The sequence below is a fragment of the Platalea leucorodia genome, assembly GCF_965183815.1.
Source record: "Platalea leucorodia genome assembly, chromosome: Z".
In the NCBI taxonomy this organism is placed as follows: Eukaryota; Metazoa; Chordata; class Aves; order Pelecaniformes; family Threskiornithidae; genus Platalea; species Platalea leucorodia.
The window spans coordinates 74221749-74248317 of NC_138858.1; the positions used below are offsets into that span (position 1 = coordinate 74221749).

The 26569-nt window shown below is 39.9% G+C and overlaps 1 protein-coding gene across 1 annotated transcript in view; it reads left to right on the plus strand.

Moving 5' to 3' along the window:
• The window catches only part of LINGO2 (leucine rich repeat and Ig domain containing 2), a gene marked incomplete at its 3' end in the record, with an annotated part of 160579 nt that extends 140197 nt beyond the window's left edge, over positions 1–20382 (plus strand). Inside the window, exon 2 of the mRNA XM_082335558.1 lies at positions 18526–20382. Within this exon, the coding sequence (XP_082191684.1) occupies positions 18526–20382 (1857 nt within the window). The remainder of the gene's footprint in view (positions 1–18525) is intronic.
• Positions 20383–26569: the final 6187 nt, after the last annotated feature.

The window sequence follows — 26569 nt, forward strand, 5'->3', positions numbered from 1 at the left end:
TGGACAGACATTGGCAAAATTACTTCCTTGAGGAAATTAATTGGAATTTGGTTCACAGCATTTCTGCTTCCAGTGACACCATTGGCAAGATGCTTTGACTGTAGTGGGAACAAGATCCTTTTCATCCAGTAGAAGATTTAGCTGAAAGTGAAGCTAGTCTGTGAGACCAAACTCTCAACTGTCTTCAAAAACTGCAACGTCATTTTAGCAAGCCATGCCCGTATTCAGCAGTAGGACTGCCATCCGATAACATGCCCACACAGACTTGAGTGCACCAGAAGGGGTTCTTATATCCACGACTGCATGAGAACCACACCCAGGTTTCAAGTGTCCGCCTGCAAAAGGCACAGGGTCTCAAGGGTTGTCAGTGCAAGCCACAAGGTCACTGCAGCAGTGCTGAAGTGATCCACACCTTCAGGCATTTCAGCCTAAACTCCCGCACTCTGAGCCTTCTCCAAGAAAGAGGAGGCACAAAAGAGCACACATTTGCACCAGGGAAGAGGACAGTTCCCACCGCTCTGTTGAAACAAGGTCTTTTGAAGTATCAGGCTTTGACCAGCTCTATGTCCAGGCACTTTTTCAAGTAACACGAGATATTAGAGATATGTCCTCACATCCTGACAGAGGGTGGTTTAGTAAACAGACATTTACTGATGCTACCCATGGAAGCTTGATTTGACAGTGCTGTGAGTCTGGGTTCAGCATTCAAAGCAATCATAGTAAAACTGTAATGTTATGATTAATGTTAGGTCAGATACTAAAATTTTATGAGGAAAAAGAGGTGTTTTCCATGAAATAGCAGGTCTGATCATGGGTGTGCGTAGGAGGCAGGGGATGTCCTTTCAGCAAATCCTCTCTGTCCCCAGTCTTAAGCTGAAGTATCCATCCTTCATGGGATGTAAGGCATAAAGTCACAAAAAAGAAGGGTCTGAATGTAGTGTCTAATGTCACTGCTTGGTGAGAGACCTGGACACGTTGATACAGTGCTTATTTATATCTCGGATAGATTAAATATACAGGAAAAAGAATAACCTATGAGCATTCCTGTATTTTTTACATCAGCTGCTTTCTCAACCTGAGCTCAGGCAGTTAGTTGTACACAGGAAGAGGAATACCTAGACTTTATTGTGATGGGACTGAATTGGTTATCCTTTTAACTATTCACTATTATGATATTAATATGAACTTATTCACTAATGAAGTGTTACTTTACTAACTGTTACCACTTGACAGTTTGTGTTCTGTCTGTTTAGAAAGAGACTGAAAATGGAGTTTTGGGTGATTGCTATATTATTCTTGTACTCATTCAATTATGGTATATAACTGCTTATAAGCAAGAAGTTATGATAACCTTAGGAAAGAAGGAAAACAGCAAATAATTTTTATTTTTACTTAGCCAGCAAAGACAATATTGTGGAAACATTGAACCTTTCACAGTTTTGTATCATCTGCCTGGGTGTGGTATTGATTTCCTTTAAATTTATATCTAAGTTCTGTGCATCTATAATTATATGCAATATGGCAACAAATAGTCATTGCTCCTTCCCCTTTCCCAAAAAAACTAAAAATGTGTGAATCCTCTGAATTTTGCACAGCACTTAATCCTTTTCTTTCCCAGAGCAGAGTAATTAGAGAGAGAGAACGCCTGTCTTGAAAGTCCACCAGGTGTTTATTTCTGACCCTTCTTATTCCTATACCAGCTGCTTTGGTAACAAGCAGAGTAGTGGTCCTTGCTACATTTTTTTCCTCCCCTGCTTTCATTTAAGAAGCTAGTGATATCACCAACCCACATTATTGCAATGTTTTTGATACAGTTGGATGCAGAATCAGGAAATTAAATCAGGAAAAGCATAGAAAGCTTTGAAAAAAATTATCATGTGTAAGAAAGGGAGCTGGTTTTGTATTTCTATCACACACAAGAACAAGGATTGTTGCTTTACAGAGGATTTGTGGGGCTGTGAATTGTGTAAAAGATGTTGAATTAAAATCTGCCCACCCAACAAAAAAAAAATGGATGTACTGGAGGAATCTACACAGCCCAGTTGTTCCTTTTGAGTATCTTTCTTCTGCATTCTTAAACATGAAAGCTGAATTTGGCTGAGACGCAAATGTGAGAAACAGACTGAGTATAATATCTTGAATGATCTTGTTGTGTGAGGCCCTGAACACCAATAACAAGTCATGGATCTAGAGTTTTTTGAGGACTCTGAGTTTGGGCAATCAAAATATTCTTCTAAGGCTTATAGCTTTTCCTTACATAGTACATGTGAACAGTTAGAGGTCGTGGATAATAAAATGGTATATGCAAAAAAATGAATTGCTTCTTTAGATACACTATACTGATGGACTTTATTATGGGGGAAAGGGAGGGAATCATGGAAAATACTGGCACAGATAACCATCTTGCAGTAGATCTGTATGAGTGAAAACTGTTGTTTTTACAGGTTTTATTGTTTTTCTCTGTTAGTCATCCCACTTACCAGCTCCTGAACCATGAATAGTTGCACATCTGGCAATTTCATAGCATATGGAAAATTAACTAGTGGTAATTCCAGTGAGATTTATGGCAATGTGCAGCAGTTTCTCTACAGTACTGATCAATAGAATTCAGTCTGTTCAAGCAGTGGAAATCTCCAGCTTAGTGTGTGCATTTCAAGGATAAAATCTTATCTGAGTACCTTTTGCAACCTCATTGAGATTAATTTTGATCAGCTAAGATGAGGCTCACAAACTATCTAAAGCTACTCAGACACCTTTAGATACCTAAATGTTTTTTTGTTATCTAGACCTCCCAGTTGAAACAGACAGTGCTTATTACATGTGTGGCTCTGGCCTGTAGCTAATTTCCCAGTTAATTATTTCTCAAAACAAAATAAATTAAATAAAATTCCAGAAAAAAAAAGTTGTTTTTTTTTTAATCCTCATTCTAGGTTTACTGAGCTAGGTCTTAGTGCCCTTGAATGAAGAAGCCAGTAATGTGGGGTTTTGGGATTTTAGCAAAACTTTTGTTACTGCTTCTCACAGTATCCTTCTGGACAAAATGTCCAGCACACAGCTAGACAAGTCCATAATGCGGTGGGTGAGCAATTGGCTGATGGGTCAGGCTCAAAGAGTTATAGTAAATCAGGGGTGACCCAGGGCTCAATTTTAGGGCCAGTACTCTTTAATGTTTTTATAAATAATCTGGACACAGGAATCAAATGTGTATTAAGTAAGTTTGCCGATGATACTAAATTCGGAGGAGCTGTGGACTCTCTCAAGGTAGAGAGGCCTTACAGAATGATCTGGGTAGACAAGAGAGCAGGGCAATCACCAGCTGTATGAAATTTAACAAGAGCAAGTGCTAGATTCTACACCTGGGATGGGGTAATCCCGTTTACACATACAAACTGGGGGACGAGAGGCTGGAGAGCAGCCCTGTGGAAAGCAATCTGGGCGTTTGGGTTGATGGCAGGTTGAATATGAATCAATCAACAGTGTGCTTTGGCAGCTAAAAGGGCCAACTGTGTCCAGGGGTACCTCAAGCACAGCATAGCTAGCCGGTCAAGGGAGGTGATTGTCCCACTCTACACTGCACTGGGATGGCCCCACCTCAAGTCCTGTTTGCAGTTTTGGGCACCTCAATATAAGGACATCAGACTACGAGAGTATGTCCAGAGGAGGGTGATCAAGATGGGGAAAGGCCTTGAGGGCGAGACTTATGAGGAGTGGCTGAGGTTACTTTGTTCAGCTTGGAGAAGAGAAGGCTGAGGGGTGCCCACATCGCAGTCTGCAGCTTCCTCAAGGGGGCAGCCGAGGGGGAGGTCCCGATCTCCTCTCTCTGGTGACCATCAGTAGGATGCAAGGAAATGGAATGAAGCTGCATCAAGGGACGTTTAGGTTGGACATTACGAAAAGGGTCTTCACTGAGAGGGTGGTTGGTCACTGGAACAGGATCCCCAGGGAATGGTCACAGCACCAAGCCTGTCAGAGTTCAAGGAGCATCTGGACGATGTTCTTAGTCATATGGTTTAGTCCTGTGAGGAGCAGGGAGTTGGACTCAATGATCCTTATGGGTCCCTTCCAACTTGAGATATTCTATGATTCTATGATTCTAGGACTGAAAGCATGATCATAGTAATTACCCCTAGTTGGGGAACTGTTTCAAAAGAAAATTTTGATTGCCAAATAACTGATATCATCCTTATACATACACATACAAATAAACACTGTTATTATGATTGTTCTTGAATTCTAGATCATTCTAGCAACGATTGTCTTGGGATACATAATAAAGCTTAAGACTGCGGTGAATTTTCCAACTCAAATGAATTACAGCTTACTGGCAAGAAGTTTGGAGAAAGTTATATCACATATTTCAGAACAGAGGGAAATTGGCAGCATGCTTTGCTTCATGGATATCTTTTTACTTCCAGATTCAGAGGGCATAATCTTCTCCTCAGGATACAAGTAAAATGAATGCCTCTTTTATTTTTCCTCAGTCATTACAGAGATTTTGCATTTATGGTAATGTATCCTCAGAAATGACACAGATGCGCAAGATATCATCTGCTGGAGGAGATGTAGGAAGATCTCCTGTGCACAGCTCCGATGGTATCCTTCCTGTTCATGCATCCTCCTTGTTTGCATTCCCCTTCCTGCCCCCGTGTCCAGTATTACTGAAAATACTTAATGCTTTTGAAAGTGAACCAATCACTCTCTTTCAGTTCTCTTTTCTTCAATTTTTCTAGCTACTGTTTGGCCTATGTGACATTTTTGAGCTAGAAAATAACCAAAAGAGTGAAATATTATATATAGCTTTCATCAAGACATATATCAATGCTTGCTGTAGTATAAAACTTTATTTCACACAGCACTTACAGTAGCTTTTGAATAGGTGAATTTCAGCTGATAGCATGGGTGCCTTCAGTCTTACGATCCCAAATGATACAGTCTCATCTGGGTTTCTTACAATTGTCTTTGATATTAATGAGCTTTTAATTAGGAATAAAACTGAGACATCATTATGGATAGATGTATCCATGCAGACTCAAGCATTCATTTTTTGTTTTATTTTTTTAATTAGGCTATCTGAAAGTGCTCTAGCAACAGAAAGATATTTTAGCATTAATTTTATTTAGGACAAGTATGTTATTCTTGGAGAGTATTGTTACAGATGGTATAAACAGTGCTCTCCTTTAAAGACTTCTAAGCATATGTGCATTTTTGTGCGTGCTAGTATGCATGAACATAGAACTGGCTGAAAATTATCTGTTGAAACTGTTTCTTGATAGAATATTGTGGTTTTAATGAAACACAACTTGTACAAAATGTCTTAAGGGAAAAAAATTATTGGAAAACAGTTTTTCAACAAAAGTTAAAATATTTTTCAAAACACTTCTGATTTTTGTAGAGTTGTACTGTACAGCTATAGAGTGAGAGAGAAACTACACTGTAAGCTAAATCTCCATCTCTAAGATGAAATTTGTAGATCTAAGCCAGGAAGCAAACTACCGCAACTGTGATGTGAGTATGGTTTAGGTTTACTACTCGACTTGTAGAGGGATGGTATAGCAGTGCTATGAACAACTGCTGCAAGTCTCCCAGGAGACAGTAAGTCAGTGGATGAGGTCGTAATGGGTGCAAAAGAAACTGGGCAATGCAGCAGTTATGGATCTTGTAGTTTTGCACCAGCTCATTGCTGTCAGGACCCAAGTGTCTCCTGCCAGGCGTCAGTCTCTGGAAATCACATGTAGATCAGGAATAACTGCAGGACAGAGCACCACCCACTGTGAGTGTGATATGTCAATTTCCCTAGGAAGCAGTAGGTGTACATAGACAGCAACCACCTTCCCAAGGAAAAGAAAGAAAGAAAAAAAAAATTGTTTTCTGGCCTATATTTAAAACTATACACAATTACCCTTGTAGCTGCTAGCATGGTAGGGTAGATGAGTAAACCCAATACAGAAAGCTGTGCTTTTTAATGCTTTTTTTTGTGATTAACCAGAAAAACAACTGTGCTTGGAATATTGTGGAAGTATCATTTGTCTTTTGCTAATAATTAAAGGAAATATTTACCAAATATACACTAATTCAATCAGCAGAGACTCCACCTTGTACAAAAAGTGTCAAGTCTGACACTAACTGAATGAAGTGCAGATTTTCAAGAAATCCCTCTTACTTCCAAAGAAATGTATAAATACCAAGTCACAAAAGTCATGAGGCAACAATCTCCATTGCCAGGGTTTGGAAAGCTCTTGGAAAGTTGCTAGTGATACCCTAGCAAATGTGGCTACAGATTTCAAGCAAATGGGTGACAGTAAATGCTCAGAAGAATGGGTCTCAAGTGTAAAAAGAATAGTTTGGCTGTGCAGCATACAAGAGTTAATATCTTTCTGACTGCTTCACTTGGGAGCTACCTACAGCACTGCTCTGACACCAGGAGCTCTGCAACAGGTCAGGCTCAAATGAAGGGCTTGATTATGAGACTGACCCAGCTGAAAAAATCTGACTACAAAATTTCAACTATTTTGTGTCTTCTACATTGTCTCTCTCTTCCTCTTTCTCTCAACATAGTGACTTAGTTTAGCTCATGCTGACACCAGTAGATATCTGTAGTAACATTCATGAAGTATGGGTATGACTAAAGCAGAGACTAATGGTGTGTCTTGTTCACCTGTCAATATGTCAGGTCTTATTTCTGAATGTCCTACCTTGACCCTTCTGCAGGCTGATTTTGAATCTAAATATATTTTAAGAATGCCTTTAGCAAACAGGAAATCCCCAAGGCAGTTGACTATTTTCTTTTTCTCTCCAGGGTATATATAACGATCAACTCTATTTTAATTCAAAGTGCAGTAGCTTTGTACAGCTGTCCCTAGGGTATCTTTCTTATCATCTGAGCCATTAGGTGGCTACAGTAGGGTCTATCATGCAGTTTCTTCCTGCATAACCTATTAGTGTTTGCCAATGAGCTAAAACATATCCCTTCTTTCTTTTCTGTCACCCCCCTGAGTGCTAGCCACAATTTTCTGCTAGGATAGCTGCTTTGAATTCAACAGCATTGTATCAACAGAGGGCCTTCTGACAAGGACTAAGAAATGTGTTTATTCTCTTGTGCTTATTTTTAATGTACCGAATGTAATGTTGTAACTCCTGTACTGTGTCTCCAGACTCTGACTACTCCTGCAGTCTACAAAGAGGAGCATCAGGTAGCTCAGCAACTTGCTTCCATGCCATGCTCTGAAGGCCTTGCATATGATGGTATGAAGACAGTCCCCAGTGAATATGCTCCTTGTTTTGACTGATGATAGGGTTTCGGCGCAAGATACAAGTAGAACAGCTGCAAACATGCTTATCAAAGTGGAAAAAAACCACACATTTGATGGGTTTCATTTTTCCTTGTATTAGCCAGATAAATTCTACTGTAATTACACGTGTAACAGCTTCACTAAATATATCTTGTCTCCCCACGACCACATGTGCTGTACCCACATACTCCTGATATTCTTGTCTTAGACCAAAAGAAAATATGTTGATTTCAATTTTTTCAGATTTCCCGTTTAATTAAATTTCTAGCTATTTTCAAATAGTTAGAGCTATAGATTTCAAGCTGTATCTACCTCCAGCCAACATGGATTAATGTTACCCAAATGCATTTGGTTTTTCAGATGTACTTAGCTAAAAAGGTTTCTTAAAAATACTGTTTCTTAAGTATTCAGAGCCTTTTGGCTAAACAGTTGTATTATGAAGCAACAGCAGTTCTTGTAATACTAATCCTTTATTGGATGCTGGGGGAAACATAGTGACAAAGGACAAGGAAAAGGCTGAGGTACTTAATGCCTTCTTTGTCTCAGTCTTTAATAATAAGATCAATTGTTCTCAGGGTACCCAGCCCCCTGAGTTGGAAGACAGGGACAGGGAGTAGGATGAAGCCCCCATAATCCAAGGGGAAATTGTTAGTGACCTGCTACACCACGTAGACACACACAAGTCTATGGGGCCGGATGGGATCCACACAGGGGTACTGAGGGAGCTGGCTGAAGTGCTCACCAAGCCACTTGCCATCATCTATCAGTAGTCCTGGCTGACTGGGGAGGTCCCAGTTGACTGGAGGTTAGCAAATGTGATGCCTATCACATTTGCAAGAAGGATCCGGGGAACTACAGGCCTGTCAGTCTGACCTTGGTGCCAGGGAAGGTAATAGATCAGACCATCCTGATTGCCATCACACAGTGTGTACGGGAAAACCAGGGGACCAGGCCAAGTCAGCATGTGTTTATGAAAGGCAGGTCCTGCTTCACTAACCTGATCTCCTTCTATGACAAGGTGACCCGCTTAGTGGATAAGGGAAAGGCTGTGCATGTTGTCTATTTGGACTTTAGTAAAGCCTTTGAAACCATTTCCCACAGCATTCTCCTGGAGAAACTGGCTGCTCATGGATTGGATGAGTATACTCTTTGCTGGGTCAAAAACTGGCTGGATGGCCGGGCCCAAAGAGTTGTGGTGAATGGCGTCAAATCCAGTTGGCAGCCAGTCATAAGTGCTGCCCCTCAGGGCTCAGTATTTGGTCCAGTTCTATTTAATGTCTTTATCAACGATCTGGATGAGGGGATTGAGTGCACCCTCAGTAAGTTTGCAGGTGACACCAAGTTGGGCAGGAGTGTTGATCTGCTGGAGGGTAGGAAGGCTGTACAGAGGGATCTGGACAGGCTGGATCAATGGGCCAAGGCCAACTGTATGAGATTCAACAAGGCCAAGTGCCGCATGCTGCACTTGCATCACAACAACCCCAGGCAATGCTACAGGCTTGGGGAAGAGTGGCTGGAGAGCTGCCTGGCAGAAAAGGACCTGGGGGTGCTGGTCAACAGCCAGCTGAATACGAGCCAGCAGTGTGCCCAGGTGACCAAGAAGGCCAATAGCATCCTGGCCTGTATCAGGAATAGTGTGGCCAGCAGGACAGGGGAAGTGATCATCCTCCTGTAGTCGGCACTGCAGGGTGCTGCAGGTGAGGCTGCACCTGGAATACTCTGTTCAGTTTTGGGTCCCTCACTACAAAAAGGACATTCAGGTGCTGCAGTGTCCAAAGAAGGGCAACAAAGCTGGTGAAGGGTCTAGAGCACAAGTCTTATGAGGAGCAGCTGGGGGAACTGGGGTTGTTTAGCCTGGAGAAGAGGAGGCTGAGGGGAGACCTTATCACTCTCTACAACTACCTGAAAGGAGGCTGTAGTGAGGTGGGGGTCAGTCTCTTGTCCCTAGTAACAAATGATAGGACGAGAGGAAATGGACTCAAGTTGCACTAGGGGAGGTTTAGGTTGGATATTAGGAAAAACTTCTTCACCAAAAGGGTAGTCAGGCACTGGAACAGGCTGCCCAGGGAAGTGGTTGAGTGCTCATCCCTGGAGATATTGAAAAGACATGTAGATATGGTGCTTCGGGACATGGTTTAGTGGTGGACTTGGCAGTGCTAGGTTAACAGTTGGACTTGATGATCTTAAAGGTCTTTTCCAACCTAAATGATTCTGTGATTCTACGATTCTGTAATTGACTGACCTGCTGGCTTTCCTGGGTACATTCTGCGTGCACATGCTTTAGCCTCTACATACCATGATTTGTCACCAGGCTCTGTGCTGCTGCCGTAAAAAAACTGCAGAGACCCAAGTCAGTAAATTGAAATTGTTTGAAACCCTCCTCGGTGACTGCAATCACGGGATTGTGGTCGACATTAAAAATTAACTCTACCAGACCCCTGCCTTGTGGAGTACCACGAAGTTTTGGTCTGCCTTTTGTCCTGTTTAGTATTTACATAGAGCTGCGAGGGAAAAAGTTCTCACCTGCCTTCATTATACAGATTGCACCTTAATCTGTCTGCCTCTCCTAAGAGAGGCTTTCCTATTGTGTGTGTGGATAAGATAACAAAGAAGATCTTTTGGTGTTAAATCTAACAAAAATGAAATTATGCTAATGGACAGAAGCTTGCAAAATATATTGTTAAAATTACCACTGAATGTCTCTGTTTACAAAAGGTAGAAGTCAGCACATTACCAGAACAGTTCATTTCTTCTGACAGCCATAGATATCACTTTAATGTGCAGGTATCTGATGGAAACATCCATTTATAACAGTTTGTATCAAGAACATTTCTTATGATGTCCTAGATCAAACGTAGATTGCTTGTGGCTTCTTAAATGGGTTATTGAAGTGGGATTCAACTATGTTTGAATGTACTAGCCCTCGAAAGTCTGCTACTGGCCCAGATTTAAAGCAGCTTTCTTTTTTTTTTCCAGTAGCTTTGCATTACCAAGATCTTCACTCACTGAAGACGAGAAGCAACTGGATGTTAGAATTAAAACTTCAGAGGGAATTCCATCCGTGTTTTTCAACATAGGAGATACTATCCAGGCAACAGCACTGTCATCTTCACTGCCATGCCCAGACAGTTTTAGAAGAAAGACTGTTTCTTTCAAGATGAAGAAAGATAATCTTTTAATGTAGAACTGCTGTTGACAAAAGCTTCCCTTCCTTCTCTTTAATCAATGCAGTTAGCCTTCCTGATTTTGTTTTGAGTTAATTTATTCAGACTGCATTAATTAGTGCAGATATGAAAAGCAAGTGTAGTATTTAACACTTTCACATTCTCTTGTTCAGTGTCCTGTTCATGGCAGAAGAGCTTTGTAAGGTTCACCTGCCTAGAGATACTGTGAAACACAACAAGGTCCTCTTTGAAATAATGAATCCTAGTTTACAAGAGATTTTTACTCTTATGACTGCTGCATTCCCTAAGAGCAACAACTTTAGCTCTTTCCTTGTTGTCATACAATTTCCCCTTCTGTACTACAACAACTTTGCCTTTCTTCTCCTGTGATGTTCTCAGTATATGGAACATTAAAATCTTGCAAGGATTATCAGTGAAACACATGGATTTTTGCTTAGTATTAGTTAGGGTTAATGTGACTTAATAAAAATGTGGACTCTTTTGATACAATATGCATAATTTTTTAAGTCACGCATCACTCAGTGGACTACCATGCAGAGATACTTAACATTAAGTCCAGATATGGAGTTTAGCTGCAATGGTTGGGTGCTCTTCCAATGCTAAGCAGCCCCAACAAAATGTAGTACAAACTACCAAGAAGCTGCACTGTTTTCAGAGACATAAGTCTGTATCTTTCTTCATTACTGCATTATCACATTTATTGCATTATCACATTATTGCATTATCACATCAACACAACTATAGTCATAGTAATTGTGCTATTCTTGTCTTTGCCACTGACTATTTACCTCTTAGTGACACCACTTTTCACCAGTAAAATAGGGATACAATTTACTAGAGACGAGTGAACAACTTGGCAGAAACATTCTGAAGAATTTCACCTTTCAAAAATTGCTTCTGCATTCAGAAGGAATAGATGGCAGAAAAGATGTGCTGTTCACAGTAGTTTGCTAATTTATTCAGCTAAGACTTCTTTGTCAAAAACTGTTTTTATGCTAATATTTGCAATTTTTATAAGGTAGTTAATTGTGTGGGTATGATAGTAGTGTTACCTTCCCTGAATAGTTGACTCATATCATTAACCTATGCAAAAAAATCTGAATTTTACTTTACCTCCAAGCCTCTTTTACAGCCGTTCACATAATTTTGAACATATCATAAATACAAAAGCTTTTTGTAGACCTCTTCTCCTTCAACTTACCAACAATGTCAGTCGAAATGTCATTTTGTCTATGATTCTTGCAAATATCTCCACTTTCTTTTCCTGTTATTTACGCATGAAATGTTTCCTGTGAGATAATCCTTAAGGTTTATTGTCTTTTCCTTCAAATTTCTTCCTGGGATTCATTTTCTCTGTGACAACTGCAAGAAATTGGTAAATCAATCTTAAAAACATTGGGTTAGAAACAGAGGGTGTACTGGTGGCTTCATTTCTTTGCTTAATTTCAGACGATCTGGATTTCTAAGCCTTGTACAGGTAATTTGTATAATCATATGAATTTATCATTGTGATTTTCTTACCTTCTGTTGTTTAGCACATTTGCGTCTTTCACATTGACTCAAACAATAATCTAAGCCTTTGGGGTAAAAACTATACCCACTTGTCTAGTTTTATAGCACCTAGTACAAAGATTTTAACCAGTCTTACAATAATACTAGTGGATAAGCTGTTCAAAATTTCCTCTGGTTGTTATTTTTCCTTTTTTTTCCATTTCTGTATCATGTCTGTTATAATGGGATACTGGTTTGGGTCTCAGAAGTATAACCAGGGTACCACTGGAAACAAGTACTGTTTCTTCTGAAAACAAATGCAACTTGACTGTGGTTTCTGAGTTGGTGTTAGCCCATGAAGCTTTTCCTGATGACTTACTTACTAATAGAGAATGATCCCAGGGCTACAGAATAATTGAATCAGAACTTTGTTTCCAATTCAATGAATTGGCAGGCTGGTGGTTGTTGTTGTTGTTGTTGCTGCTGCCGCTATTCAAGGTTTCTTCCAATCTATTAATTATCAGAATGCAGATAGACAGCTACTTCATGTTTTGCAGTTTATTTAAACACTCAGATGTTTACAAGATCAATGAAGGGAGGGAGAAAAAAAATCTCCGCATAAGCAAAAAAGGCTTGATTAAAGAGTCAGGGAAGTTAGTGCACCATAGTTCACTTGAAACTTTTCTGAGATGCTCTGATTTACAGAAAAATCCTCCTTTGGAGTGTACAGGCAGGCTTGATTTGGCCTGTGATAGAGCTTGGGATCAATACACTAAGCTTAGATAATTTGCTGGCACAAGACCTGGTGAGGCAAAGCCTTTGCTACACATTGGCTCTTGCATCGAAAGACCATGTGGTGGGAATGTCAAGACTGCACAGTCTAGTCAGAAAATGTCACAGTCAGGATTTCATTCATCCTCCTTGTGGCATTGTGTCTCACTGTAAGAACATTCCTAAATGTCTAATATTTTCATGTTTCTTTTTGTCTGTCCCTAAAACCATCTCAGTTTGTCTCTGTCATCTTCCCAGCCTGTTCACATGCATGCCCTGGGCCAAAATTCCCATCATTTCCACCTTGGTGCAGTCCAGCAGCAAGGACTCCTCACCCTTCCTGCCCTTACCTGATCTGGTCCAGCATCACAGAAGAGTGCAGGAAAGCCAGATCAGATGGTCTTCCAAAGTAATTGTGATAGGTATTTGAGAGATAAGATTGTGAGTAAAAACCTTCCCAAACCAAAATGAGATGGGCAAAAGTTTGCACCACACAGGTAAAATCTGCAGTAGTTTTAGCTGCTCATTTTCAGTAACTAACTACTGAGCACACGAATGAAGGTGTTTTGTTGCAAAGGTTTGAGCAAAGATTTTGGCTTACTGCTTGCTGAAGTGTGACAGATGCTGACAGGAATGGCAAAGACAGGACCCCTCATACTCTTCAGTATCTGCTCCCTGCTCCAAAATATAGGAATGCTAAAATTCAGCAAGCAAGAGGAGAAAGAACCAATCTTATACAGGAAGGACAATTTACTTTCCCTGAGCACAGGCTCATAAAAAATCCATATTGATGCTTTATGCCTTGAACAATGTGAAGGACAGATAGAGTTTAAAACACCTTTAAAACAGGGTCTTCACCTGCTTCTCAGGATTAACTGGTAGCGTTTAGGCGAACAATCAGCACACGTCAGATACCTGTCATGCAACATTTCATCCTAGAAGTTTACTTAATACAGTTATATTTTTGAAAAGGGACTCTTAGAAGAGAAAGTATTAAGTGACCTCAACATCAGGCAAAATTATCATCTCTGATGGGATCCACTGGATTTTTTTAATTGTCTGAAAGGCTAGGAGAAGGGGAGAGAAATGTGAGATCAAATATGCCAAGCTGGAGCATCAAACATTCAGCTAATGACAGAAACAGAACTGACTCGCACCTTTTCTGGCTAAAGCCTGGTCCCATGCAGTACTGGAGCATCAGATTGGACAAGGAAAGGAGCCTGATCAAATGCACTCTAGCTTTTAGCTATAAAGGCTTCAAAATTAGTCTGAGGGAGAGGGAGAAGTGATACAATATATAACATTTGTATGGCTTGACACATTCCTATCTATGATATTCAGAATTGCACAGTATTCTGTGGGCTTGACACAGTCCTATCTATGATATTCAGAATTGCACAGTATTCAGAGGGAGCATCTGGATGGGTCTTTTTATTTTTTATTATACCTCTTCAATTTAAAAGCTATGGTGTACTGATACAAGCACATTCTTGTAAAGTATTTATGAGTAGATTCAAAGCTGCAGAACTTTGTGCAAAATGATTTGCATTTCCAAGGAGTAGAGATGGCTGTTTGGGGTGATATCACACAGAACTATTAATTAACAACTTTAACAAGCTTTCTTAATTGCATAGCTGAACTTTGATTGAGGTCCTGTGTTGAAAAAGAGTATTAGCCACCAGTACCTTGACTTTTGACTTTGGACTTAAGAAACAGAGCCAGAGAAAGACAAAAAGGAGGTAGCTGGTTAATTTTTATTTTTTAAAAAGGAATTCCTTGATATATTTCATTTCCCAGAGTATATCAAAGTGTGATAAATACCCTAGAAAGGTCAGGAAAATAATTTTACACGTTCTCATTCACATTCAAGCCTATAAAAACTGCCGGTTCATAATTATTTATTATTTTATTAGAATTTTTGTGCTAACAAGCTATTATTTTAAAGAAGTACGCCACAGTGCAAGGCATAGTACAATCACAGAGCAAAAAGATTATACTTTTAGCTTACATGTATGCATACATGTATACTTGTATGCATGCACTTTACTTTCTTGTATGTATCACAGTGAAGAAAAGTTGTACAGAGGTATGCAAAGGGGGTTAATGAGGTAATCCTGCAGGTGTTTAGTGGGAATTCCTATACTGGCAAAGGATAAAGTATGTAGGTGCTGGTTGTTTAAGAAGGAATGAAAGATGTCAGGTTGAACAGTGACACTGATAGTTCAGCACAGTGCCAGTGAGCTTACCAATTAATTAACATCCCACAAGTCTAAAGAAATGTGGGAAATGATTTTTCACTGCAAGAAATCATCTTGCAGTGAAAATATCTTTTAATGGTATAATTTCATTCAGATTTTTAAACAGCAGCATTGTTGTTTAATGGATGTATAATAATAAGCAATGGTGATCACACTAACACAAAATATACATTAGGGATGAAGATGTATCTTTTAAAATGTTCTCACACTGAAGGTCCAAGGAAGGCCCTGCTAGTGGTGTTACCAGACATGTCCTGAAAATACTGCTTCACATTCATTAATTTCAAACTGGACCATATGCAATAGCTGGTCAAAGTTCACTGTAGGCTTCTTCTAACATTCGCCTTGTCCTGCAAGGAGTCAGAAATCCTTACATTGCCCATATTTCCTTTGCTAGACCTTTTTAACCTTTTGTTCATTATTTGTACAATGAGGTAAGGTTAAATTTTTTGCATAATGCAGATAAAGTTATTTTTGCACAAAGCAGCTCAAAGCTAAGGGTGTAGTCACAGATGTGATTAGCAAGAAGCATGGTAGTATCATCTGGGTCAATGTAAATTGAAATAATCCATTTAATTTATGTTTTCTTCTAACCTGTACTTATTGATCCAAGTAATCGTTGTTTTTTTGACTTGTGATTTAATATATTTTTTTTCCTTATTGATGTCTAATCTCCTCTAGCTTAAATCTGTTCTGAATCTTGCTTGCCCACAAGTGCATACACACACATACGCAGCCTTATAGATAAATGCATATTCATCTTGATCTGTGTGCACATGCTCTTGCAGAAGGCAACTGCTAATGTTTGAAGTGCTTTATTAACACTACTTTTCTTTATTCCAGGAACAGTCAAAAAATCCTTTTATCATCTTTTATACTGTCCATCTTCTACTTTACACTCCTCAGAAGTTTCAGTTACCAAGTGGCTCAGATAGCTGCAAAAAGCATTTCGTATTTTTGCTATCTAAAACAAACACTCCAGGGGTGCTTGTCTTCCACTGAACCTGTTTACTTTGTGCTTCATGAGTTAGCTGAATAAGGTAGGAAATTAATTCCCTGTGTGCTAGAAGTATCAGTGTGAAAACACTAACCTCACAGGCTGAGCTCTGAAAGTAATGATCAGAGCACCTGAAAGCCCCTTTGATCTGAATTCATTGCAAACACCTAACTCACAGACCGCTATAGATTTCCAGTTTTAACTTAGTGCCTAATGAAGTGAAGTTTATCTCTGAAAACCTTTGTCACAGCTGGACATAACTAGCAACAGTTACTTGCAAGACTACAACTTAAGGGGGAAACTAAATGAATCTCAGCAGGTTATCCTTCTAGGACAAAGTTGAAATGTGCTTTTGTAGGTAATATAATACAGAATAGTCTTCATCCAGGTCCCCAGACTACATCACAAAACCAGTATGCAATTTGCCTCACATTATTAGTCTCTGCATAGAAGTGTCAGAGTGGAAAGAATAAGCCACCACAGTGAAGAGTGAGATTCTTCTACTGAGTTATGAGAGGAGTAATATGCGTACCATTCATTTATGGTCAGTTAAAGAACACAATTTTTATGCAGCTCCTGGAGAATTTATTGTTCACCCAATTGAATTTTTAACAGTCAAAGCATAGCAGCTGTTTATTACTTGGTCCAGTTACAATAATGATAATGTTTACAATCCAAACCACTCAGTTTCTGTTTAGGATTGTTAATGATACAATAAGATCAGTAGATCCAAGTATCTGCTCTTTTTCTTGCATGTTGAATCCCACCCTTCTGTTCATCCACAGTCTGAGAGGGCAACCGTTCTGTCTCAGGCAGGATGATTTGGTGAGTTACCAAGTTGTTTGCCAGTACGGTGTTGTTGCAGCAGAATTACTGGTGGGAGTTCCTTCTTCATCAGTCTGGGGTTTACTCAATATTATTTTTATGTGCTTCAGACAGCTTATTTGCTAAAATAACTGTCTGATAGGATCTTAAATTTAGTTATACCATATTTGTTTAAATGTATGAGTCCTTCTTTGTGTAGAGGAGGATTTCTTTTATGATGTGATCCGTGTGACTGTGCACAAATGAACAAAACTTGACTCAAATTTAAGTTGAAAGCCTCTTAAGCATTAGCCAGATGATTCTCAAAGCCCAAAGATGCAGGTGAGGCAGTGAATGCCTGGCCATTGCATAATTTTGTCATTATGGGTAGGACCAGGTGGGAAATAGTCATCTGTCCAGACCTGAGAGGAAGTTACAGGCTGGAGTTATGTAAATAATTTTACAAGTACAATTAAAATGAAGCCCAAATTAACCAACACAGAAAAGGCCTCACAAGGCCTGAGGTACCTTCTAAGGTTTATTAATGTTGTGAAGCCCAACTCCCAATACTACCACTTGGCCTCATCAAGTTGGCTGTACCACAGGGGTTGAGGCACTTCCACAGTCCTTGCTTGCAGCGTGCCTTACTCTGCAAGTGTCTCAGACACACCTTCCTTTAATGAACACCTACATAATTCTACATTATTCTTTTTTTTCTTCTTCTTCCTTTGAAATGGGTTAGTGAGTGTCTTTGTTTAGTAGCTACCTTTGAAAAAGTCCCTTGCCTTTGGTGACTAAACCTGCAAATTACAGCCTTAATAGAGGTTACCTTGTCTCCTACTATCCTCAGTTTTAACCTGAAGGCAAGAATGAATAAATCTCTTACTAATTGTGATTTCCACAGAATCTGTTGGGCTTCTTTGGACATTGTGCTCCTTAAACACAGCCAGCTCATCTTATCTTGGTTTTCTCTCACTCAGAGGTAGTTTACATGGCTTGGAAATACAAAGATGTATTCTGTAAACCCTTCTCAGGTCTTTGGTTCTAAAAATCGCATAAAATCTCTCTGTGCACTAAATGCAAAGAGTCAATTTGTCCTTAATACAAATTCTAATCAGAGATGCACCAGTTCTTCCTTCCTCATCTGAGCCATTGTGTATGCATATGTGCGATCAAGCTCCATCTATTTATAGCTGTAATGTATGCAATAAATGTTAAAAGGAATCTTTTCATTGTCAAGGAGCTCTTTTTCTTGAAGATAATACATCATTAAGGTTTGCCTTAAAACACTGACGTGAATAGGAAAGGCAAAAGCCAAGTTTTGTATCACCTCACAGAGGCCCAATGCTGTAAACTTATTACAAACGTAATTAGCCTTATTTGCAGAGTGTATGGTGTTTATCTCTGCATTAGTTATAGCAGTATCTTGAGCAAACCCACTGAGAGTGAGAAAAGAATAAAACCTAACCTCCTTTCCTGTTTACAGTAAGAAAAGCTGTTTTGTCTCTGACATCTGGATGGGAAATGCTGGATAAACAGATCCTTCGACAAGCCCAATGATAATGAAGGAAAATCTTCTTTTTTGTTGCTCTTGCCATTCACAATAGGTTTTGTTTGTTTGTTTCAAATGAAAATACATGTGCCTGCTTTGAAATGGTACTATAAAATTGGCAGAGATCTCCTTTTGCTGCAGAGGTAACTTCTCCTCTTTCCCATCCTCATCCCCACAGGCCTGTGACGGAGGGTTAGACCGGATCGGTGGAGTCATGCGTCACACAGCTATATCATGCTGGCAGCTGTTCCTGGGTGTGGCTGTGCTGCTAGTCTTCATGGGCCCCACCATAGGCTGCCCGGCCCGCTGTGAATGCTCGGCACAGAACAAGTCCGTCAGCTGCCACCGAAGGCGTCTGATGTCCATCCCAGAGGGCATTCCCATTGAGACCAAAATCTTGGACCTCAGCAAGAACCGACTGAAGAGCGTCAACCCTGAGGAATTCACATCATACCCTTTGCTGGAGGAGATCGATCTCAGTGACAATATAGTTGCCAATGTGGAGCCTGGAGCTTTTAACAATCTCTTCAACTTGCGCTCCCTGAGGCTGAAAGGAAACCGTCTGAAGCTGGTCCCCCTTGGGGTGTTCACTGGGTTGTCAAACTTAACAAAGCTTGATATAAGTGAAAACAAGATTGTCATTTTGCTAGACTACATGTTCCAAGATCTGCATAATCTAAAATTCCTGGAGGTTGGGGACAATGATTTGGTTTATATATCACACAGGGCCTTTAGTGGACTCCTTAGCCTGGAGCAGCTCACCCTGGAGAGATGTAACCTCACAGCTGTACCAACAGAAGCTCTTTCTCACCTCCACAACCTCATCAGTCTGCATCTGAAACAGCTCAACATTAACGCTTTGCCTGCATATGCCTTTAAAAGACTGTTTCGCCTGAAAGACCTAGAGATAGATGCCTGGCCCCTCTTAGACATGCTGCCTGCCAACAGTCTGTATGGTCTCAACCTTACTTCTCTCTCCATCACAAACACCAACCTGTCTGCAGTACCTTACTCTGCTTTTAAACATCTGGTTTACCTGACACATTTAAACCTCTCTTACAACCCTATCAGCACCATTGAAGCAGGCATGCTTTCAGATCTAGTGCGCCTGCAGGAACTCCACGTGGTGGGGGCCCAGCTACGTACCATTGAACCACACGCTTTCCAAGGGCTCCGATTCTTACGTGTGCTTAATGTGTCCCAAAACCTGCTAGAAACCCTGGAAGAGAATGTATTCCATTCCCCCAAAAGCCTTGAGGTCCTCTGCATTAACAACAATCCTCTGGCTTGTGACTGCCGTCTCCTTTGGATTTTACAGAGGCAACCCACTCTGCAGTTTGGAGGCCAGCCACCAATGTGTGCTGGCCCAGACAGTGTAAAAGAGAGGTCATTCAAAGACTTTCACAGCACAGCTCTTTCCTTTTATTTCACCTGTAAGAAGCCCAAGATACAAGATAAGAAGTTGCAATACCTGGTAGTGGAGGAAGGGCAGACAGTGCAGTTGATGTGCAATGCTGACGGGGATCCACAGCCTACCATATCCTGGGTTACCCCACGTCGGAGGCTGATCACAACTAAATCAAATGGAAGAGCCACTGTGCTGGGAGATGGCACCCTGGAGATCCGATTTGCTCAAGACCAGGACACTGGGATCTATGTTTGTATTGCAAGTAACGCAGCTGGGAACGACACTTATTCGGCCTCCCTTACGGTAAAAGGGTTTACTTCAGACCGTTTCCTTTACGCCAACAGGACCCCTATGTATATGACAGACTCTAACGACACAAGTTCCAATGGAACTAATGCAAACACCTTCTCTCTGGACCTTAAGACAATATTGGTGTCCACAGCTATGGGCTGTTTCACATTCCTTGGAGTGGTTTTATTTTGTTTCCTCCTTCTTTTTGTGTGGAGCCGAGGGAAAGGCAAACACAAAACCAGCATTGACCTTGAATATGTCCCTCGCAAAAACAATGGTGCTGTGGTTGAAGGGGAGGTTGCTGGACCACGAAGGTTCAATATGAAAATGATTTGATGGTATTCTGCTAGCAGTGCTTTTTCTGTGGCATTAAAACCAATTAAACCAGCCTGGCATGTGGAATTGCTAGGCAGAAGCAGCTTAATGCAGCTGTCACTGTATCAAAAGGTTACATGAAAATGGAAAGACTATTTGTGGTTATACAGCAGAGCCTCCAGACCTTGAGGCAGATATGTCAGGGCCTTTCATAGAACTGGTAAATTGTACTGACTGTTTGCATTGCAAATATTGGCATTCTGGGGATATCAGCAATGAACCGCTGGCTCATGCTCATGGACAATTGTTCAACATTTTCTACCACTACAGAAAGAAAAAGAAAAAAAAAGCCTACAGTGTAGGATTTACTTAAAGAAAAAGACACATTTGTCTAAAACATACTCTACAGTGAAATTTGTATCTATAGATCTCATTTGGTAAAGCCTTGCATCATCCCTTCTAGTTGGTTCAACACCACAAAAAATTGGTAGTTTTTTTTAATCTACATCTATACTGTGTACATTTTAAAGCAATACAAATGAGAGGTTGTGCTTTTAGATATCCACCAATACTGACCCAAGTGTGATGTCACTCTCCTTTTAACTACCATCTAACCCAAATTAGACTCTTGTAGTTACCAATTAGAAATAACATAAGATATTTTTCTCCTCATGTAGAAGGCCAGAGGTGAATAGTCGAGAGCAAAAACGCTCAGCTCTGTTGATCTTCTCTTCATATAAATATAAGGCATGTGCCTAGTTTTGATACAGAATGGAATATTTTTTATAACTGTGATATCACACTGGACCAGTTTACTGTAACATAGCCCTGGATCTCACCCAGGGAAGGCAACCCACTAGACATTGCTGGCATAGAGGAGCTGAGTTCTACCTTGAAGAGGGAGAGCTGGTTTTGTTAGTCCTGATTTTAATTTCAAAGCTACTGTTGAAATGTTACTGTGTACTGGGCAAAATAAAGAACGTAATACATTCTGCATACTCCTTGGGAAATATGGTCATCTTACTATTTATATGAGTGAATTAAAACATACAAAAGCTCTGCTACTAGGAACGAACTCTTCTCCAATGCCAAGTAAACTATGGTTGTCCATGCATAATATGGGGATTATACTATTAAAATAATGTTTAAAACATGATAGCCTCAAAAAGGCTAACATACTGCCAGATATAATGAACCTCTAGCCACTGTCATTCTCATCTTGTATATTTGTAGATAACACATAAACGCAAAGCTAATTTCCAAGAACAGATTACTTAGCTATTCTTGATACCATTTTAATAGCTATGTGGTTATGTTTCTTTCAGGGGCAGTATCTTAGAGCAAGAGGGGCAAGTTTTTCCAGGTTTTAGGAAGCTTTTTAAATGGAGAGACGACAGAAGTGGAACATTAGTTCAGTACAAGTAACTTTTTTTTGTTTGTGCCTCTAAACAAATCCTCAAAAGGCTCAGAACTGAAACTTTATTCTTTATTCTTTATCGTTGATACCACTGTTCTTATTTTGAAATTCTCAGCAATGGGAAGATACAGAGTTGTTCAGCCACCTCTCAATTTTCCAGCAATTATGAGCCATAGGTTTGTTGCTCAGTGGTTGATGAGAAATACAATTTATAAATGATTGGTATAACCTGAAGTAAGGATAATAATCACTATGTATATGTTTGGCCAAAATGAAAATTAAAATGTTATAAGACAGAACATTCTGATTGATGTGATTTAAGAGCCTGTGTCCAATCTTAAAATTAGATTTCAGCACTTGGAAACCAAAGTCAGGCTGACCTATAATGAGCTGCAGGTGCTTCTAAAATTAGTATCCACATTCTTTGGCAGAGATTTTCTAAGCAGGATAAAAATCTCACACTCCTATCCAGGGAAATGTGCCAAATGTTGTAAAATCCAGCTGCACTCCCCAGGTGTAACCCTAACCTGTAGGACCCGAGGCTAGGCAGTTTTGAGAAACTCTTTTCTTAGTGGTTGATCTTTGATTGCATTGTTGCTCCGGTTTAGGTTGCCAAACTGAGGAGGATGCAAGGTTTGTTAGAATTTACTTCACTTTAATTAGTTTTAAGTTTAAAGTTGGGGTTTTTTGCTTCCTTTTTGTTATGTTCTGAACTAGATGGTTGGAGATTTATGGAGATGCTTGAGACTAATCCTCTTTGTTCTGTGACAGTCTGTAGAACATTCATAAAATGGAATAACCCCTGACTAAATTCTTACACCAGGGAAATTATTTTTGCTGACTTAATAACCACCGCACTGAAGCCCAAAACTCTACTGTACCTTAATGTGGGCAGTTAAAGAAACAAATGGGGATAAAACAAAGTGTTTCTGAACTGCCCATTGAAGACATTTGCATGTGCCTTTCCCTTGTAATTGTCATTTTTTCAACTAGTAATCTATTGCCCCTGCAGTCATTTAATGTTAAATGTTAAAATCAGTGTTAAAAGCAAAAATTCCCCTAAATTCTAGACAGTTGCAGCTGATTGCTTCATATTAAATGACACACCAAAAAAAAATTCACAAAAAAAAAAAACCTAGAAAAAATGTGCTTTTAGGATTAATTATGAATTGCTGAATTCCGCTACTCCCTTAGATGACTCTAAAAAGTGATTGCATTGTTAGTGCACTGCAAGGATTTCTGAGCAGTCATGTACTTAGTTACCTATGTGAAATGTGTGCTGGTGATGAAAATCATCACTTGCTCTTGCTGAGCACCACCTTGCAGAGCTGTCAGCATTGTGTATATCGCCTTGAGTTCAGTCAGTATTCAGTTTTTAAGAATCAGTGTTTGCTACCTGCCTCTAGCAATGTTCTACTTTTTGCAGCCTACTTATTTCACTGTGGACTTGGCAAGGCATATGGCATCTCTTAATAGAAGTGAGGACAGCATTGCTAAGACAAGCTTTTCTCTTGCTCCACATAGTCATCTTTATATGTATTCATGGGACACATGCTCACTATGGCTGTTTTGGGTGAATAAGGAATACAGTGTCAGGGTCAGACCTAGGTAAGCACCTTTCCGGCAATTCTTTTAAGAACAGAGTGGCTGAATGCCTACCCTGCCTTTTGAAAGAGTCACTTCTTCTCTGCTAGAGATCAAGGAGACAGCACAGTTTATCTTACTGCGGGGTAGAAAAAGCAGGGTGCTGTGAGGAGGCATCTGACCCACATGGCTCCCCTATCATATATTCAGAAACAGGTGGACAGTACATACCTGCCACTAAAAGACAAAATTAAGGTTTTTCCCCTACATCTGACTTGTGTACTGGCTGCCCCCCCATGCTGGCACAAGGCCAAGCCTGAACTTACCTGTAACAAGACTCTGAGGAGCAGCAATAGTTCTGCAGAAAAGGAGAAAACTGAAAATGTCAAAACCAGCAGAGCAACTTGAGAAAGAAGGTACCACAGTATCCTTGTCAATAATTCCGGTAAGAGCAGTGCTGAGCCTCCCACAAATACATTTTGAAGTCCACTTCCACAGACCAGTACTCCTCTTTCATAATGGATGGATGTACAAGTGCTCAGACTTCCCACAAGTGAGTTAACGAGGACACTGCAGCAATGTATTGAGAAAAGAGTTTGCAATGATATAAGGACAGATTAAGACTAAGCAGCGCCCCACCTCAGCCTTATTTTTGGTTTTGAGCTGGTTCACTTTTTTTTTTCTCCCTTCTTCCTTTCTTATTAACTTGGCAGCATTCTCTTCATAAAGGCTTCATCCACAACATCAGCTCAGTTAGATTCAGACTGGGAGACTGCTTTTACCCTGTGTTCCCCCCTCCCTCACCATTCACACATGCTCCCAGTGCAAAAGGGTCAACAGCTCCAGATACAATTGAAATCAGCCAGGAGACTCTGAGCCCCTAGAGGACTGTTGATACAGGCTGATGTGACTAGGTATTTTTTTTAACTAAACTTTTTTTGAATTAAGTTGACATCATTGCCACACTGTTATTCAAGGTTTCCTTTATTTACATGAATGGTAGATATCTTTTCTTCCTTATTTCTTGCATCATGGTATTGCATCATCTATAATGGTAACAATTATACCACCATGAAGACAATTAAGAAAGCAAGCCACATTACATCCTCAACACCAGAAATTGTAGTTGAGGTGTATGAGACACAGTAAGAAGTCAGCATTAATATTTAACAGAAAGTCTTATCTAAACCTTGTAATAGAAAAAAAATGGTGTGGAGGAACTTTGGACTGTAGACCAAATCGCATCAAAGTTATGTAGAAATAGACTTTCCTACACCATGCCTAGATATCTCTTTTAGAAAGCGGACTTTTCCTGAAAATCTTTCAGGATGTGTGAATGCCAGAAGCCCACACTTAACCCACAAAAAGACAAAGTATTGGCTGAAAATCCAGTAGAGCAAGCAGCTTCTGGCTGCCCAAGGACAACAGCAGCTTCTAGTAAAGACAGCCAAAAAACTGTGGTCACGTAGTTATTTTGCCTCATCCGCTACTGCATCCCGTGAAAAAAGGGTCCATTAGCCATAATAAAATGAATAATCCTTACTCATTTTTCTTCAAAGAGGGCAACATTTGTATAAATAAGCTACAGTCTGTTTCACCTCCATTCACAGCAGTGAAACATCCAGCAGGACGTGAGGAAGGGGAAGCCTATTCTGGCCGGTTTCCTAATTGTCTTTTTCCCCTGAATGATCCTAGTCTACCTGGGGTTAGCATGATGACTGCTCTGTCAATTCTCATCCTTTCAGCTCACAATGTGGCTTGTAGGAGTAGCAGGGAAAGAAACGCGTGGTCAAGCTGTGCCTCCTCACTGAACTGTAACTCTGGTCTTCTCAAATAAAAGAACAGTGCAGCAGCATTATCTTAGAAATCACAGTCTGCTGCAGCTGATATGTGGTTTTGCCACAAGACTGGGAAAATACTGGTTACATGCTTTCTGACCTTATTTCAGTATCCCAGATGATAGCTCTTTGTGCTAAAAAGAACTGGGAAAGAAGAACTAAAAATCCTTTCATCCAGTAATTTAAAAGTCAGTTGTCCCTGGAGGAGTTAAAGGAACATCTTTGGAAGAGGCACAGGGCCTGATTGCTGGAGAATCACTAAAACAATGAATGAGATTTTTCAAGTTAGTTAAGCAATTTGGATGCCCTGTTCATATCACCTGTAATAAGAATTACAAACTCAGTTTCCCTGGGCAGCTTAGAAGAAGCACAGCCAGTTGGTTCAGTGATACATGCTCCCTTTGTCTGTCTCCCAGATCTGCCTTCTTCCCTTCTCAGTTTCAAATGACTCTGATGCCAAATTAAGATCTTTAGATTTGGTTTAGTTTCATTGCATGTTCACATGGCTTTTGGAATCTAGATGTCAAAGCAGGATCTTAAACCATCTTCAAGCCAAAAATAAAAATAAAAAAAGGAAGAAGCAGCTTGAGTAAACCTCCTCCTGCAAATGAAATAAAACAATTTCTGTGAGGTTCTTGCTACTGAGATAGCTACATGCCAAAAGCAATCTGCAGGTTGAATGAGTCTGAGTCTTTTTTTTTTTTTTTTACTGGGAGCAGGTGGTTGGATATAAGGCCAGCTGGAAATAAAAATCTGTATTTATAGCCTCAGCAGAATAAGGAAAAAGCTGGCATAGTCAAGAAAATGTTCCATGTTATTGCAACTTAAATTTAAGAATACTTTATCTTTCATATTCAAACAGCTCATAGAAAAATACAAAAGAGCAGACTTTCACCTCATAATTTGATTACTTGTATATATTAAAACTGGTACCAAAATTGTCATGAAGCAGAAGTGTTGAAGCAAGAGAATGAAAACAGATTTTCTGCTCTAGTCAGGCAATATAAATCAGGAAAGTTCCTCTTGACACCATTCTGTTACTCCTTGGTTACACTCGAAATTTGATAAAGGAATCCAGGTTTTTGGTTTCTACAAAGCAGGCTATAGTGGAAAATAAGCAGAACTTATGTTTTAATTATTTCTTCTCTTGTGGCATACCTTTTATTCTGGATTGCTTTAATAGTTACCACTGCTAACTGAGCTGGAGAATATGAAAATGTAGATTCTGGGAAGAAAAGAAAAAAGGCAAAAGAAAAAGAAAATCTGTAACCTTAAAGAAATCTGCCTATTTCTATGTGTGGTATTTGCAAGTCACCAATATTATCTCCTCACACATAAGCCAAGAACAATGGCTTGAAATCTCAAGGCA